We start from the raw sequence: 16,679 nt of genomic DNA, 5'->3' as shown, positions 1-16,679 counted from the left end.
TTCTGCCGGCTGAATTTTATTTTGACTGCTTCGATCAGTAGATAAAAATTATTTGTTCTCAACTGGAAGATGATCTCTGAATTTTGGCCGCTGAATTTTATTATTACCACTTCGATCAGTATATTAAGAATTATTTATTCTCTAATGAAAGATGATCTCTGAATTCAGCCAGCTGATTTTTATTTTTACCACTTTGATCAGTATATAAAAAATTATTTATTCTCTAATGAAAGTTGATCTCTGAATTCTGCCATCTATTTTTACGCCTAGGAACGGATGTCAGAAACGGATAAGTTTGCATTAGAGTTTTTTGAGGTGCAATCGAAATTTCCCTCTAAAAGGAAAAATTAATTCTTGTTAAAAGTTGCGTTATTCGCTTAAGAGAAAACATCCAATTACGGTTTGAATGAAGTGAATGATAAAACTTTGTTGCGTGAATAGAGTTCAGGGCAGGAAACTATGAAATTAAACTATAATTAAGTAAATTTATGGCGAAAAAAACTCGATAAAAGTTGGTATTGTACTCAATTACACTCAAAAAAGTTCTGTTTGTTGATTAAAAGGATCATCGGATTTTTAATGCAGTCATCTGTTTTTTACAAAATCATCTACAATTATATCAATGGGGATTTACGAAACTAATGGCTTCCCACGTACTATTCTTGGGGAAAATATCTGGCTACTTTTTAAGCTTTAAACGTTAAATGCATCGGGAGAACGAAAATTGGTTAAATTATGCATCAATATTTTACATGTTTTCTTTCCACGAAGTAAAATGAATCCAGTAAACTGTATTCGTTAGTAATTCTATAACGTAAATAAAATTACGTTATAGGGCAGGGTGGCCCAGTGGTTAAAGTTCAGAGTACCAAGATTGGCGCAGAGAGGTGCGGGTTCGATCCCAGCTTTGTGCGCCAGTTTCCGGTCATAATCGGCGAGGAGGCCGGGCGGTTAAGCAAAAGCAAAATTTGAAGCAGTGAGTTGCGAGTTCGAGACCGCAACAAGCTGTGAATGTTCTGCGATGTTAAGAATCGGCGACAGGCCTACGGCCTAATAAACGCTGAAACCGCTATTTATTTATTTATTTTATTTAAATTCTTCAAATAAACTTCCGAACAAATCAACTGGTGGATCGGGTGACATATTGCGAGACAAAAAGATAGAGAGGGAGAAAAGGTGAAATTCTCAGCAGTGCTACGCCAGTTTCCAGAGGCTGTAATTACAGAGACATTACGTCGGCTGATCTATCGTATTGTTCTCTGTGAAGAGAGAGGCTAGAGTATCTTTACTGCCAATTAATATGGCCAAGTAGGACACATCTCAAATGAGGGTGGCGGGCGTGAAGACGTTATGTTGGTAGGACTCGCATGTCAATACGAAGGACAAATGCCTGTGTAAACTTCGCTTCAAAACACTGCGCTAATAAGTTCGTATGCGTTTTGAATCACATCCAGAGGTAAAATACATTAATTTATAGAAAAGATGAAGTTAGAAATGTTAATAACCTAATTGCGATTATTTTAGCACCTACAATCAGCACTCGATACGACGGAAAATTACTCGGGGCAAAGAATAACGGGAATCGGGTCAGTGAAATGTGAGGCTTCGCATGCCACTCCTTCCGCTATTTCGAAAGACTAATTAAATTCATCTTTATAAATTACTGACACTGTTAATTATCGAATCGTGATTATATCACGCCAGAATTTCTTGTGCATGTCGTTTTTCTTCCGGAATACATATGTCGTGCCGATAATCACGGAATAGCCGATTCTTTGAAATCGGTAGCCAGTTTGCCGAACCTGTATAATCAGCATTTCTATACTATATGAATCTGGGGTTAGGTCAGTCAGCCAAGTTCTTTTTTTATATCAAAATATAAAGGAACGAATGGCAAATGTTTTGCTACTTGAATAAAGCGAACTTTGTTTTTTTTAGAACTTATCACACTTAGAACTTATCACAAGCTATGCAGGAGCATATGTTCAGTCTTAAAATGCCTAGCAAATTACGGAGCAGGCAATAATTAAGTCCAGCAGCTATCTCAATCAATCGTCAGTTATGGAAAGATCGGGTTCCAAAGGCCGGATCCCTTTGTTGGGTAAGATTTGAGGTAAATGGTTGTGGTGACCTATGATTTAAGCTGTTTATGGAAAATGGCGCCATGCGCTCGGTTATGTTACTACTGTCAACCAAATGAAATTATTGATGTCGGTAACCTCGCTACAGCATTCAAGTTGCAGGTCTTCAATAGAAATGATCTATTTCATAAACAAAACTGAACCGCATCTCTCTGTAGCGATCAAATAGCTTTGTAGTTTTTATGTGGTAATCGATCTCTATAAATCGTAGTTCTGACCAGTATTGTAAGGATTTCAATGAAAACGGCCGATGTGAATTCAGTATCTGCTGAATAGCGACTTATATGTCAAAACGGTAGTTGCGCTCACGATTAACGTTATCAACGGGAGTAATACTGCAAAGTCTTCAATCAACCATACTTATATGGTTTTACGTTTGGTATACTGCATTCAACTTATACTGCTGCCGTATGCCCAGTTAACTCGATTGATTCAGCTTTGTTTATTGCACAAGACTACGAATAACGCGCTAGCACAGCCTGTGATCTTTGGAATCTGCCCACAATATTTTAAGAATTGGTGAGGTGTTCATAAAGAGAAATTTATGCCCGCTGCACAATGACATGTTCACATCAGGATAAGATGATAGAAATGCAAAGTATTGCAACATATTTCTTTAGCTATAATTCTTTTGCAATTATCTTCTTTAGCTGTTTGAGCCAAGAAGAAATTTTTAAATCATTGGTAATGGTAATGTTCTGTCGTTTCCACCGTAATGGACTTGGTATGAAATTTCGTCTTTTCATATTATGCTTTTCTAATTAGATGCATTGGCATTACACCGGGATTTTTTAATTGGGTACATATATGACTTTAATTATTTGGCTCGATTTTCTACGATCCTTTCTGTATAACTTCCTGACTTTTGTTATGCCTAAGTTTTGATTACTTAGATGAAGCGCCACAATGTTATTCCTTATTTGTTCAATGAAACGTAAGATATAGAGATGAATTTAATTAATATATTTTTTAGCAATCTAAAATATTAATCTAAGAAGTTTCCAGGCAACAGTGGAATCGCGCTTCCATAATCATAATTGAAAGAAATAAGAAAAAACTCATGGCTAACTGTTTGATAACAAAAGATTAACTGCCACACGAGAAAGTACTAAAGAACCGCCGTAGTTAATGAAATTCATAGAAACGCAACTGATCAAAGTATGGACTGAGTTGAAAAAACTCACAAACTATAATTACGTATAAAACACATAACTGCATCTGCATTAAATTTAAATGACCTTGTACTTTAGAAAGTATAGCTGTCATTCATTACCCCAATTCGCACTCATACGTGTAGGTGGCAACAGGGAGGAAAATGTCTCCATCACGACGCTATGGAACGAGTTCAGTTACTTTCTAGATCACACTAAAACAGTGACTAACTAACGGCAACTTCACTCAACAGCAAATCAGATTCGATTTTATCGTTCGAGCGTTTCGTTAAAGGAGCTGGCACCGAGCTGCTTAATCGTGTTGATATAAAAGTATAAAAGCAGCTTTATCGTTCGATCGTGACTCTTATAAGAGCTGCTTTATTGTGCGATCGTGTCGATATAAGAGCTGCGTTATCGCGCGATCGTGTCGGTATAAGAGCTGTGCTGCAGCAGGGAGCGGTACAGACGTCATTTGTTTCCAAACTCGATGTGCAGGCGAAAATAAAGAATTCATGGAAACCTTCAAAAGCTTTATTGGCAATCGTTTGGTCATTGGAGGAACAGAATCAGTTGCTGACATGAGAGAATGAACGTAAAATCTCGAGTTCACAAATTCATGCGCCGCGAATTTTTATCAATAAGCCGATTCATGTGCAGGCGATTCAAGTAAACAAAAGATAAAAAATTTATAACGAAATAACATCCTTGAGTTTTGCAAGCAGTGTGAGATTTACGGATTCAAGTTTAGGTTCTTGATTGCCATTTTGGGTAGTAAAATTTGCCTCATTTCTTTTGAAGCTGCACTACCGGTAATTGCTGTATGAGGAACACAAACATAAATCGATACGAATACGATTGAAATAATTGTTTTAATAACAACATGCCATGCCGGTTAACATACGAACAAAATGATGAACATCACAGTCAAAAGCTTTGCACTGTAAATCCAACCTAAGAGCACGATGCATGAAATAATTATAAAGCTTTATTCTTTAACACTTGTAGACTCCGCTAAATGGTGAAATTTGTATCTTCTTTGTTGTTGATTGAAAACTAAGCTTGCTAACTAAGCATGCGAACAAAAAACTTCGGAAAGACGGCCCACGGATGCATGTACAGAAGAAACAGGAATCGAAAGAATTACACGCTGGACGCCATGAACAGAACATGGTCTGAACAGTAACAGAGCACAGCGTTTGATTGTTCCTACGGTTTTCTTTTGTTCCGTATACGTGAACATTTAGTGTATCCAATCATTTGAGCAACGAAAGCTCTTCAGAAGCTGCTGCTGTATTCGTTTTTTTTTAGCTCAGCTACAATACAATACAATATCTTATAGTTATACGCTATACACTACTGTATAGCGTATAAGATATCCGTATAGCGTATAAGATTACAATTTTATAGGCAAATTCCATCAGAAGATTTTAGACAAACGTCCAGAAAAATGATAGCTTGTATATTTTATCGGCGTCGAATTAGGAGCAATGGTTGGCAGCTGCTAACTCGATGAGATGAATTCTTCACTGATGAGTGCGATGGAATTTCAATATGTGTGGAAAAAAAGTTTAGGATAACAAATCTACTTCAATATGGGTGGAAAAAAAGTTTAGGATAACAAATCTACTTCAATATGGGTGGAAAAAAAGTTTAGGATAACAAATCTACTTCAACATGGGTGGAAAAAAAGTTTAGGATAACAAATCTACACATGAGATAACGAAGACCGTAGAAAAAGTTTAGAACCACTAATGATTGTACAATTGTAAGTTCTGTCTCTCCAGTGCTGTAGCCTAGGCATTATATGCCAAAAATCAATTCAATGGCTTGAAAGAAAATCATTGATTCAGAGGCACAAAAATTTTCTTTTCTCAGCTGATACTAGCGGTATTCAAGATACACATTGAAGTTTGTCGGTTTGCACTGAACGTCAACTCCTAACTAATTGGCCTCTCAACTTTCTGGAACATCCAGGAACAGTTTTCACCAATCCTTCTCTATACCTCAATAAGCACACATTTTGAGCGTCAACACGAATCGCACATTAAAACAGTTTAATCATATGATCAATTTAATACGTATGCTGCTAAAATTTACAGTCTATGAGCTTTGAAGCAGGTGAAAATGGAATATGGACACCTACATAAGATTAGTAACTGTTGACAAAGTCCCATTAAATATTCTCAAAAAAATGTATTTCTCATCGTCGCGTGATGGGGGCATTTTGGCGGTCCGTCACAGGTGTCGGATACACTGGATGCAAATCGCCCACTCACAATTGTCATTAAGCGAAATATAGTCAAAAACCTGTGACAAAGTCATAAAAATAACGAAATAATAACAACTATATTAAACATTACATTCTTACCATTATAAGAATAAAAATAATTCGAAAACCACGGAAGATGATTCAAATAGTTTGAAAACTTGATTGTAATGTTAGACAAGAAATTTTGACAGTTTTAACGTTAAAATATACAGTAATAAAATAAAATAGTAAATAAAATGCAATACACAATTTAACGTCGTTAAACTGTAAATTGCATGCCATATAACACGCACGGAGCAATGGAGTTCCGAACTCGTCGTTCGAGCTCAGAATGTTAATTAAAAACTTCATTCACAGAAACCATACAAAATGCCAATACTCCGGAATCCTGACTTCATTAGATCTTCTTCTTCCTCATACCGTGAACATCGTACAAAATACATTATTTTGTAAGCCAATTAGAGCTCGTAAGATTGGTATATCAATGGAGAATACGCACCAACATTTTAACGATGTTTTAATGACTCCTAGCAGAAAATATACTGGTTATTTAGTTGTGTTTTAGAAAAAAATTCTCTAACCAGCGTTTGCGAGAGGCTAAAACGCCACCTATAGCTCGCAGTTTGTTCAATTGGAACGAGTTGGATCTTTCATGGACATTTAATTTTTGAAATGTATAAAAAAGTACGCAATATGCTACGAGACCACCGCACTAATGAATGCACCCGTCTCTCCTGATACGCGGCATGATCGATGACAAAGCTGCCTCAAAATCAATTTAAGAAAAACTATTCTCGATCACAACTCAAAAGACAAAAAGTAACGATAAACTGAGACGATGAAAACTATTTATTACGAAGAATACTGATAATCAAAAGGAAACGCTACAAGACTTATTCGTATGTGCACCCTTGAAGACTGCGTTCAAAACCTAACTCTCGTTTGCTGGGTCGAAGCTACATACCTAATCGAACACATTGAAGTCGAAGAACGATATCATCATACATAAAGATTTACTCAAAAAGGTTCAGCAGAAAACCTATTTGCATTGAATGCTCTCCACAGTATTTCTCACTATCAAGACGAAAGATATAATGTATATAAAGATCTTATTAGATGCAAAGTATTCGGGGCACTTCTTAGTTTTTAACGCACGGTATATAATATATATATAGGTAAGTTAATTCAAAGTCACGGAAGATTTCAGTACCGCCACCCCGCTACAAAATCGTTGAGCAATGCTCGAGATCAAAGTAAAGCAAACCTTTGAAATATTTTCAAAAGTTCTCACCCGTTTAACCTACATTTTGAACCTATCGACTCGAGTTGAAAGTTAAGAAAATTTCACTCTCTCAAGGCGGCTTTGTAGTGGCAGTAAGAAATGAAAAATATTTTAATTTTCGCAGAGTTATTTAGGGCAAATAATAGTCGGGGTAGGAAGGGAAGTGAGTATTACACATCGAGAGCTCGGCGATCACAGTTAGGAAAACAAGTAACCAGGCTTGGCACGCACGGCGCTGGAGTCTTATGCGCCATGCTTATGCGAAAGAAAGTAAGGACGGCGAGACGAAGATGCAACTTATAATTTTCATTTCAACTGAGGCATGATAAGCTCTCATAAGAAAAACTGACTGAGCATTTAACTCAGATGAAAAACTTCTTCTGAACATCTTTACTTCCAAATTTCCTGAAAGCATGCAATAATTTGAATGAAAGTTCATCGAATGCCTGCTTTCCGTATAGAACTAAACAGCAACATTTACGAAGCCTTAAACGCATCTAAAAATAGGTCATCATTCACACTGGCCATCATGCAAGTCCAAAATTGTGAAAATGTAATCATTCACTCAGACATATAAAGACTTAAAACAATATAAATATTCTCCAGTCAGATGGATGTCATATCATCCGAATTAAATTAAAATAGAGAGAATCGCATTGAACCGTTGAATCTGTATAAATACATAAACAGGAAATTTTTAAATTACAGAAGCATATAAAATGTGGTCTTGTAGACGCAATGTAAACAATATTTCCTAAGCAAGGCATATATTAACAGATAAGCGTAATTCCGTCATCCAGTCTTCTTTATTGACGAATAAGTTTCAAAGCGTTGCTTGTTTGTCCCAAAATTTCGACCATGAAATTTCTTTTTAGGCATACAGGACGTAATAGAGTTGAAGTTTATTAAATAAATTCAAATATTAGAAAATCCTCTCATTGTTTTTAAACTCAAAATGAAATAGAAACGAACAATCAGCGAAGTAGATTTCCCGGACTAATACAGACTCGTGAAGTTATTCATAGAAACTGATTTCGTCGAGCGGTCTCTTGCAAGGTTCTCTAGTTATTACAGAGAGCACATGGAAGGTTTGAAGTTCGTTTCCCACTGCAACTGATGTTAGGCCACTTGCTGGAGCGTCAGTTCATGGAGGGTTTGAAGTTTGCTTCCCACTGCAGCTCGATGTTAGGCCACTTGCTGGAGCGTCAGTTCATGGAGGGTTTGAAGTTTGCTTCCCACTGCAGCTCGATGTTAGGCCACTTGCTAGAGCGTCAGTTAATGGAGGGTTTGAAGTTTGCTTCCCACTGCAACTCGATGTTAGGCCACTTGCTAGAGCGTCAGTTCATGGAGGGTTTGAAGTTTGCTTCCCACTGCAGCTCGATGTTAGGCCACTTGCTGGACAAACACGCTGTCAGATCATGTAGCGAGTCGAAAGGCACGAGCGTCTCTTGGCGAGTCACGTAGCCTTTGGCGTATTGTACCTGTAGCAGCAGAAGCAGAGAAACCAGTTCAATATTTGTAGCCTTAAATACTATATACGAGTAATTTAATATAAAACCGAAAATAATTTAAAAATGCCTAGAAAAATATATCTTTTCGGATTTCAATATACAGAGCCTGAGTCAAAACATTTATATAGGGGACCGTATGTAGCGATAATTAGATGTCCTTATATGGCCTTTTATCAAATCATAAACCATGTAGACATAAATTAAATGCACATATTAATTCTATCGATACGTCCAAGAAGCAAATCATTAGATATTTGAAGAACAAGAATTATATTAATGACGAATTATTCCAATTTTATGTCTTAATATATAATCGTGGATCGTAATATATAACAAGAATTATAAATTAAGATCCACGTAAACCAAATATTATTATCCATCACTGAAGAAATGTACACTAGGAGCCTCACTTTCTTGTCAGGATTGGAAGCTGGCAGGCCGTTGTAGTGGAATAATGTGAAGGTGTCAGGCGGAGGATGCAGCTCTTGGCCACTAAAAAATGCATCCTGGAATTTGTGATATAAAATGACGCCCATATTATCAGGATCAAGTTCTTGACACATGAATTTGATGAACTGCTCGTCGGTACAGAGGCCCAGATGCTGCAGCACAGGTAGCAGCTGGTCGCGTTGTATGAAGTTGTTGCCCTCGGTGTCGTACCAACTGAACACTTGCTGGCCGCGCTCCACGTCAGAAGAAGGGCACACCAGCTCCCGCTGCAGCGAAAACACCACTGCACAGGTGTTGGTGGTGTTACTGAGAGAACAACACTGCACAGGTGTTGGTGGTGTTACTGAGAGAACATCACTGCACAGGTGTTTGTGGTGATACTGAGAGAACACCACTGCACAGGTGTTGGTAGTGTTACTGAGAGAACATACACACACAACTCGCGTAACTACACCGGAACTCGCGATCGGGAATCAGAACGCTCATAGGATGCGTCTGCAATCAATATTTGGATGACTGTTGATACCACGTAGTAAATACCTCTCAAAAAATACTATCGTTCATAGCCAGGTCCGGCGATCCATCTATGTTCTATCTCTCTTATAAGGTAAATATAACCTGAAACATATTTTGTAAATCGGCGGTCAGGTTCGATGCTGAAGGACGTAAGCAAAGTGTTCCAACTCGGTCAAAAAGTTAGTGGCATTCAAACTGGTCGTACCTGTGATGTGATGCTGGGACGCGCACAGCCACACGGGATGCAGTGGATTCTTGAGGTACCAGCCCACTTTAAGCTGCCGATAGTGCTCCTGCAGGTGGAGGAGGCCAACGCTAGGGCGGCGCCAAACACCCAGCAGCTCTGAAACAACGGGAACGGTTATAAGCCAAACACCCAGCAGCTCTGCAAAACCGGGAATGGTTATAAGCCAAATACCCAGCAGCTCTGCAAAACCGGGAACGGTTATAAGCCAAACACCCAGCAGCTCTGCAAAACCGGGAACGGTTATAAGCCAAACACCTAGCAGCTTTGAAATCCCAGGAAAGGTTATAAGCCCAGCAGCTCTGAAATAAAGGGAACGGTTATAAGCCAAATACCCAGCAGCTCTGCAATAATATATGTAGTTGTTGTAGATGTTTGTAGTTGTGCTCTGTTTTACTAAGTGTAATTTTGACATTGCCTCTTTTATGGTGATTTTTCTACTATGACATACGGTTATCAGTTTTTAAGGCTTTTGTCAATGGTTCTGATTATTTTAGAAATTTGTTACTTATTTGTTCTAATTGTCGTCTTGTAATCATTGGAATTGAGTTTTGTACCTATTGTTTTGCCTGCGAAGCTTTTTTAGCTTATATGAGCATTCACCTGGAAGCCTTGCTATTTTACTTCACGTTTCTTTATATTTTTCATTGTAACGTGTGCTCCTGTGTGAATAAATAAATAAATCAAATCAAACAGGAACGGTTATAAGCCAAACACCCAGCAGCTCTGAAATAACGGGAACAGTTATAAGCCAAACACCCAGCAGCTCTGAAATAACGGGAACGTTTATAAGCCAAACACCCAGCAACTCTGAAATAACGGGAACGGTTATAAGCCAACTACTACACAGCCAACTACAACACAGATAATGATTAAGCTTATCCCATTCGTAGCTCTTGGTAGCCCTAAGTACAGTCAATGATATAAGTGAATCATTTTTTAAAATGATCGTTGGTCATCACACCGCTTGATGAATAATTGCAAGAAAATGGGTAACACCTTTTGATAAAAGAAATTCTATTCCTTAACTTTGCACAAGAGACAATAATACAAATATTCTTAAATAGCGAATCAAACTAGACGCACATCTGTACAACTTTTTTCACAAATAGAACCTGGGAAAAAATTGAATGACTCTCAAACACACTTCGACCGGTGACCCATCATTCGCTCGGTGCAACTTTAACCGAGCAAACATGCCATGCAAACAACACAGACTCAGCCCACTGGAAACCAATGTCATGTCCATCGCTCGGTGCAACTCTAGCCCTGACGCGAACATGCCATAAGAACAACACAGACTCCGGCGACTGTCGACCAATGACATGTCCATCGCTCGGTGCAACTCTAACCCTGACTTGAACATGCCATGAGAACAACACAGACTCAGGCCACTGTCGACCAATGTCATGTCCATCGCTCGGTGCAACTCTAACCCTGACCCGAACATGCCATGAGAACAACACAGACTCAGGCGACTGTCGACCAAAGTCATGTCCATCGCTCGGTGCAACTCTAACCCTGACGCGAACATGCCATGAGAACAACACAGACTCATGCGACTGTCGACCAATGTCATGTCCATCGCTCGGTGCAACTCTAGCCCTGACTCGAACATGCCATGAGAACAACACAGACTCAGGCCTCTGTAAACCAACGCCATTTCCATCGCTCGGTGCAACTCTAACCCTGATGCGAACATGCCATGAGAACAACACACATTCAGGCCACTGTAAACCAACGCCATTTCCATCGCTCGGTGCAACTCTAACCCTGACTTGAACATGCCATGAGAACAACACAGACTCATGCCACCAAGGTCGCGCGCCCCGTCGAAGACGTGAGACGACGGCGTGCCTGTGATGAGGAGGTTCAGGAGCGACTGCTCGCCATGGGCCTCCTCGCCGCTTATGAGAGGCTCGCTCTCGCCAAAACACGCGCTGCCCTTAGCCACTCCCTGCAATACAAAGAACACGCGTTGCTCACATGTTTCATTTGTAACTTCATGATTAGTTTTTTTCTATTGATGTAAACTAAATTTACCGGGCCATCAAACAAAATGATAGTTAATATTCAGGGAAATAGCATGCACAAATAGTTACCTATGAGATTACCAAAAGAATATCATTATATCAACAATAGTTGTGCTCCCTGTGATGAGTAGATCTTACGCATTAAAGAAAATCACTCAATTCGTTTAAAAACAAGTAAAAATCGCATTCATTTTTCATGAAATTATGGAAATTATTTAGTTAATATTTTCTCAGAATCCTGAAGAATTATGGTCACTTGGAACCTCGATCATTGGTCTCAGGAAAGGAGTAGAATTTTGACACTGAATAAGATCGAGATGCACTTTTCTGCAGAAGACACGAATGACTTCATTTCAGTTAACAGATTAAAAGGCCAACAAGCAAAAGCGAGTCTTATCTTACTTGAATCAAATCTTAAAGTTAATCAAGCAAGAAATTTCAGGCCTTTGGCCCTGATATCAATGCACAATTTCAATATATCTATTTTTGGAAGCCTCAAAAAAGGTGCATCAGAAGAATATTTCTAAGAATACTCATGCCGCAGATCACACTACATACACTAAGAGTGTATCAGCTCACTATAAACTTTAATACTATATAAACGACTATAAACTATGCATCACCCAATTAGACGTACTGAATCAGCCAAATGTTACTGCAACCACACTATAGACTAGGTGATAGAAAAGTAGTAAGATGCAGCAAAATTCACCCATACGGTGATCTTACAGTGAGACAAGTTAGTAGCCACATTTAATTGAACGAAATTGACATTTTCGGCGATAGAAACATATCAGTAACTCATAAGTCTCATTAAAAATTTTGACACAGAAATGGAGTCTGGCAAGCACGGACCCGAGTTAGAAGCGCTGAGTAGAGGAAGCAGAGAACACCCAGCTCAGCTTTGAAGTCACTAAGGTGGCTTTTGACGTGCTCACTCAGATCTCCCCTGCTCTGGAACTCTTGTATTCTGCACACATTCACCAGCCTCATCACATGGATGAAAGAGGAAGTCAACCAATAGAATAATCAAAGACTAATAAGAATCTGAGTTAACTGATATCAATTCCTTTATGTAATATTTCCATAAACAAAGCCTTCAAGTGCACAAAGCAATTCAATGAGTTAGTGGTGAAGGCACTTTAGATGAAGGAAGAAGGCTAGAACACGAACTTACCTAAGACGGGAATGCTGGAATGCAGGATCTGAAGAATCGTGTCTACTGGCCTCATATTCTGCAGACAGAAAGTGGTCATGTAGGCAATAGGCAACACTGCTAATAGCAAGCTACAATGCATGGACAAACTTATGATGATAACAGAGAGCTTGAGTGCAGAAAGAGAGCAACACTGCAACAAGGATGAAAAAAGAACCTTCTCAAAAAGAACCTTCTCAAAAATCAAATATTCCATCCTATTAACTAGTAGGGTAACCTTTTCATGGATAGCTTGCTTTAATATGTGCCAACATATTAATGTGTGAAACAAATCTTTAACCGAGGCATCAAATCAATTGAAGAACGTCATAATTTTGACACATGAAACAACAATTATAGATTGAATCTAATTATTTTAAAGTCAGCACCATGGAGCTAAAATATTTTGTAAATGCATAATTGATGCGTCTTTTAAAATAATGAATTTAAAATAATTTTTAAATTTGAAATCAAAATAAATTAGAGAAGTATCCAGGAGTAAAATTTTCATTTGTAGAAAAGAAATCCTGAATCAAGATAAATATTCTAGGCAACATACTTACTAGCTTAAGAGATAGTTATAATGAGCCAGAAGCAAGAAATGTACATTTGAGCAGTAACATAATTTAGTGGCAGACAGTAATTTGTGGATATACACGTAGGGACTGTATACAAATTAACATGACAGAAAACAGATCAAACCTTCTTGAGAAACACACTCCCTCTCTGGAGCAACAAGCCGTAACTTAAGGCTGCTTTCATATTCTGAGTCATCACCTGCAAGTAAGGAAATATAATTGGAGGAAATATTTCATTAATATCTACATAGTTTCATTATGCCAGAACATGCATGTTAGAAGCTTACTTAATATATTATGGACCAAAAATTTGTCTTAGACTTGCTGCCCATCTGAGAAGCATTCATTTCAACTGGAGTAGCTTTGCTTCAGGACCTCAAAGTGCACTAAAGTTCTCTTAAGCATTTCAAGGTAAAATAAATCTGGCCATCACAAGTCACTCCTACACATAATATCTGAGTAAAGCTTCTTCCGAATTAACATTAAAAAAAACAACTTACCATTGTGGTGAGACAGGTGTATCTCCGGTGCCCTGCATGCCTCTACAGCGCACAGGCATAAAATTTCCGAGAGGCTGGCAGCCAAATATCCATCAACTGCTGCAGCAGATACCTTTGTGGGAAAGTTAAGTGTTTATAGAAAATAATAAAGTCAATTAAAAAAACAAAGTCCTGCCTACACGGCTTCTTTAATAAAAAATCATAGTAATAGTAGTACCTAGTGGTCAACAATGCAATTTCACAAAAAAATATTGTCCATATTAACATAAAACTAATTATTTACCAACATAATGGAGTGTAAAAAGTACTTCTTATTCTTAGCCTAAGAGAAAGCAAAAGCAGGAGGCAAACAGAGGTTAATTCAGCCCAATCCTAACAAAATGTTTCAAAGAAATTTATTATTTACAAACAGCACCATCATGCTTGATAAAGTCATCCTAATGCCATCAAAACTAGCCAAGATTACAACCAAGTTCATTTCAGGTCTGAACAAAGTCATTTATGAAACTTCAGAGAATTCAACACTCAAAGACTTCCAACCTACTGGTGCATTATACGTACCAGAGCACTAAATTTAATTGGTATATGTTATACCCTAGCTGAGAAAATGAAAATCAAACTGAAAACTTCTCTCACTTGCTTTAGCTGCTCCATAGAGTAATTAAGGGTGAGATTCTTTAGCAAGAATGCCTGCACAGGAGCAATAATTGAGCAGGGGCCTCCCATTGTCTGAAGGAGAGCAGTTGCCTCCTCACTGCTGAACACAAAGCCTGTAACAATGAATTTGTTTCAAAAAATGCAACATAAAAGACTTATTCTCTCTTAAAAATGAATGTGAAGACCTTGGTGCACAGGATCTCAAAAAGACCACATGCAAGTAATATGAAATTAGGTTTACCCAACTTCTTCTGTGAAAAAGATGCCACTACACATTATTTTTCTAGGCTTACAAAGCTGTTAATTTGCAAACAATGCACAGTACTAAGAATATGTGCACTACCTACCTATGTATCACAGCAGTTATCAAGAAGGAAATATAATTTTGAAGAAGGAAACATAATAATATATAATTTTTAAATTCCATTATTTATTATAAACGTATTTGTTATTTTTTGTTTAGATAAACCCATTGGTTTTAATAGCCACATAATAGGCATGTCTGAATTATTTATCATCCAAATTGTGGGTATAAGTCACCAACCAATTTTTATCATAATACAGCTAAATTTGTACTAATATTCTTTGATTAAACTTGAGAGTTTCTCAACTTCATGAAATTTCAAGTTCTCTTTAAAATAAATTTTATATGAGAAATAAATTTGATATCAGTATAAAGTATGGCATAGTTTCTCTCACCTTGCGACCAACGTTTGAAGAGTTGAGGTTGTATACATGGCCCCCATACAAGCTCAATAACATCATTTAGAAGTTTTTGCTGATCCTCCATCATGAGTTCAATACAATGAAATAAAAATGAGTATTTATAAATATCACTGAAATAAATCCAATATTAGACCAAGTAGTATTTTTGAGGCTAAGATATGTTTCAAGACTCTATTAGAGTTAGTGCTAGAGATTGCTTCAAGACTCATTTGCATTTAAAGCAGTCAACATGTCAATAGACCATGAACAGATCATGAATAACTACCAGTGTCAGTGTCTTTACCACTCTCTTATCCCCTACATTTTTCACCACTTCCATTTCATTCCAATAATTAATATGCGGGAAAATGTATATAATATGAAATGTTAGTGTACTTTCAATAATTCAAAATAGCCACAACTGATGTAGCCACACTCATTCACCAAATTACTTTTAACACATGGAAGAAGCAGCTTTATTGAACAGTTTCACCCAAGCATGGAATATATTTGTTTTCTTAGCCATAACTAGATCATTCAGCTTTCCAACATTTTTGGTGCCACAAGATTACTGCTAGATGAATTCTTTCCAATGCAATTCAATTATGTGCACAATCAATCCATGGAATTCAAAATTTTTCAAAAAAATGACATCTTGGAGCCACCACTTTTTTCAGATATATGTTTGAGTTGTTCAAATTTGGTTCCAGCAGTGACCAGCACTGTCTCTCTACCATGTTGCAATTCTATATTATAGATAATATAAAATAACCTAATATTTTGAGATTTTAGACCAATCAATGCTACTTTACTTACAGCTCCACAGCACAAGACACAACCACATAGTACTAAGTAAACAAGACAGCATCAGCCAGTAACCTCTATACGGTAGTTCAATGGGCAATAAATTTTACTTCACTCAATATAGAAATGCCTTATAAAAGTCTAGTTTCAAGGCATTTCATGACTGAAAAATAACAAAAACTTATGTTTTAACATGGATATCAACATTGAGAAACTTCAAACTATTCTCTCATTACTATCAAACGGTTTTGAGCATTTTTCATTAATAACTCTTACCATGAAACATTTCATAAACAAGTTTGGTCTCATTTTAAAGGTCTTTGCAAGGGCTATTGTATGGCATCTCTGAAAAAATTTGATATGCTATACGTTGGATGCAAGAATAAAAATAGAAAAATAAAAAATAAAAATTTCCCAAATTACCGTAAAATGGGGTAACTTTGACCACTTTTTTTCAAAATGATGCCATTTTTTACTAGATAAGTTAAACTTAAATTGAAACGTGCAAAATACAGGTCTATACTCTAGCTTTACTCACCATAAATTGCTGGCTCCTGCCTCTCATAATTTTGATGTAATTTCAAAAAAAGTGTTGGTCTTTGTTACCCCAGCTCTTGGGGTTTCTTTGACCGGGTAGAAA

General features: G+C 37.4%; 1 protein-coding gene across 2 annotated transcripts; it reads right to left on the bottom strand.

Annotated features, from left to right (window-relative positions):
* Positions 1 to 3,810: 3,810 nt before the first annotated feature.
* On the bottom strand, positions 3,811 to 15,396 carry LOC108679658 (ubiquitin carboxyl-terminal hydrolase MINDY-3 homolog). 2 transcript variants are annotated; one of them, XM_018168344.2, is made up of 11 exons: positions 15,230 to 15,396; positions 14,510 to 14,643; positions 13,874 to 13,985; positions 13,498 to 13,572; positions 12,778 to 12,835; positions 12,456 to 12,570; positions 11,374 to 11,524; positions 9,529 to 9,666; positions 8,768 to 9,090; positions 8,239 to 8,327; positions 3,811 to 8,106 (listed from the first exon to the last, which is right to left on the bottom strand). In XM_018168344.2, the coding sequence occupies exons 1-11, from the start codon at positions 15,321 to 15,323 to the stop codon at positions 8,052 to 8,054; spliced, it is 1,344 nt and encodes a 447-aa protein (XP_018023833.1). In that variant the 5' UTR covers positions 15,324 to 15,396; the 3' UTR covers positions 3,811 to 8,051. The 2 variants fall into 2 exon arrangements, with proteins under 2 accessions (XP_018023833.1, XP_018023822.1); XM_018168333.2 differs by having other exon boundaries at positions 8,016 to 8,327.
* Between the last annotated feature and the right edge of the window lie 1,283 nt (positions 15,397 to 16,679).

This window comes from Hyalella azteca, unplaced genomic scaffold (genome assembly GCF_000764305.2).
Source record: "Hyalella azteca isolate HAZT.00-mixed unplaced genomic scaffold, Hazt_2.0.2 contig10602, whole genome shotgun sequence".
Taxonomy (NCBI): Eukaryota; Metazoa; Arthropoda; class Malacostraca; order Amphipoda; family Hyalellidae; genus Hyalella; species Hyalella azteca.
This window is presented reverse-complemented; position numbering and strand designations above follow the sequence as displayed.

Bases quoted from the DNA above. Each gene is read 5' to 3' on its own strand.
- LOC108679658 (XM_018168344.2), bottom strand. From the start codon at position 15,323: ATGATGGAGGATCAGCAAAAACTTCTAAATGATGTTATTGAGCTTGTA. The intron at 12,571-12,777 runs GTAAGTTCGTGT...GAATGTGTGCAG, and splicing joins TTCCAGCATTCCCGTCTTAG to AATACAAGAGTTCCAGAGCA. The intron at 9,091-9,528 runs GTACGACCAGTT...ACACCTGTGCAG, and splicing joins GTCCCAGCATCACATCACAG to TGGTGTTTTCGCTGCAGCGG.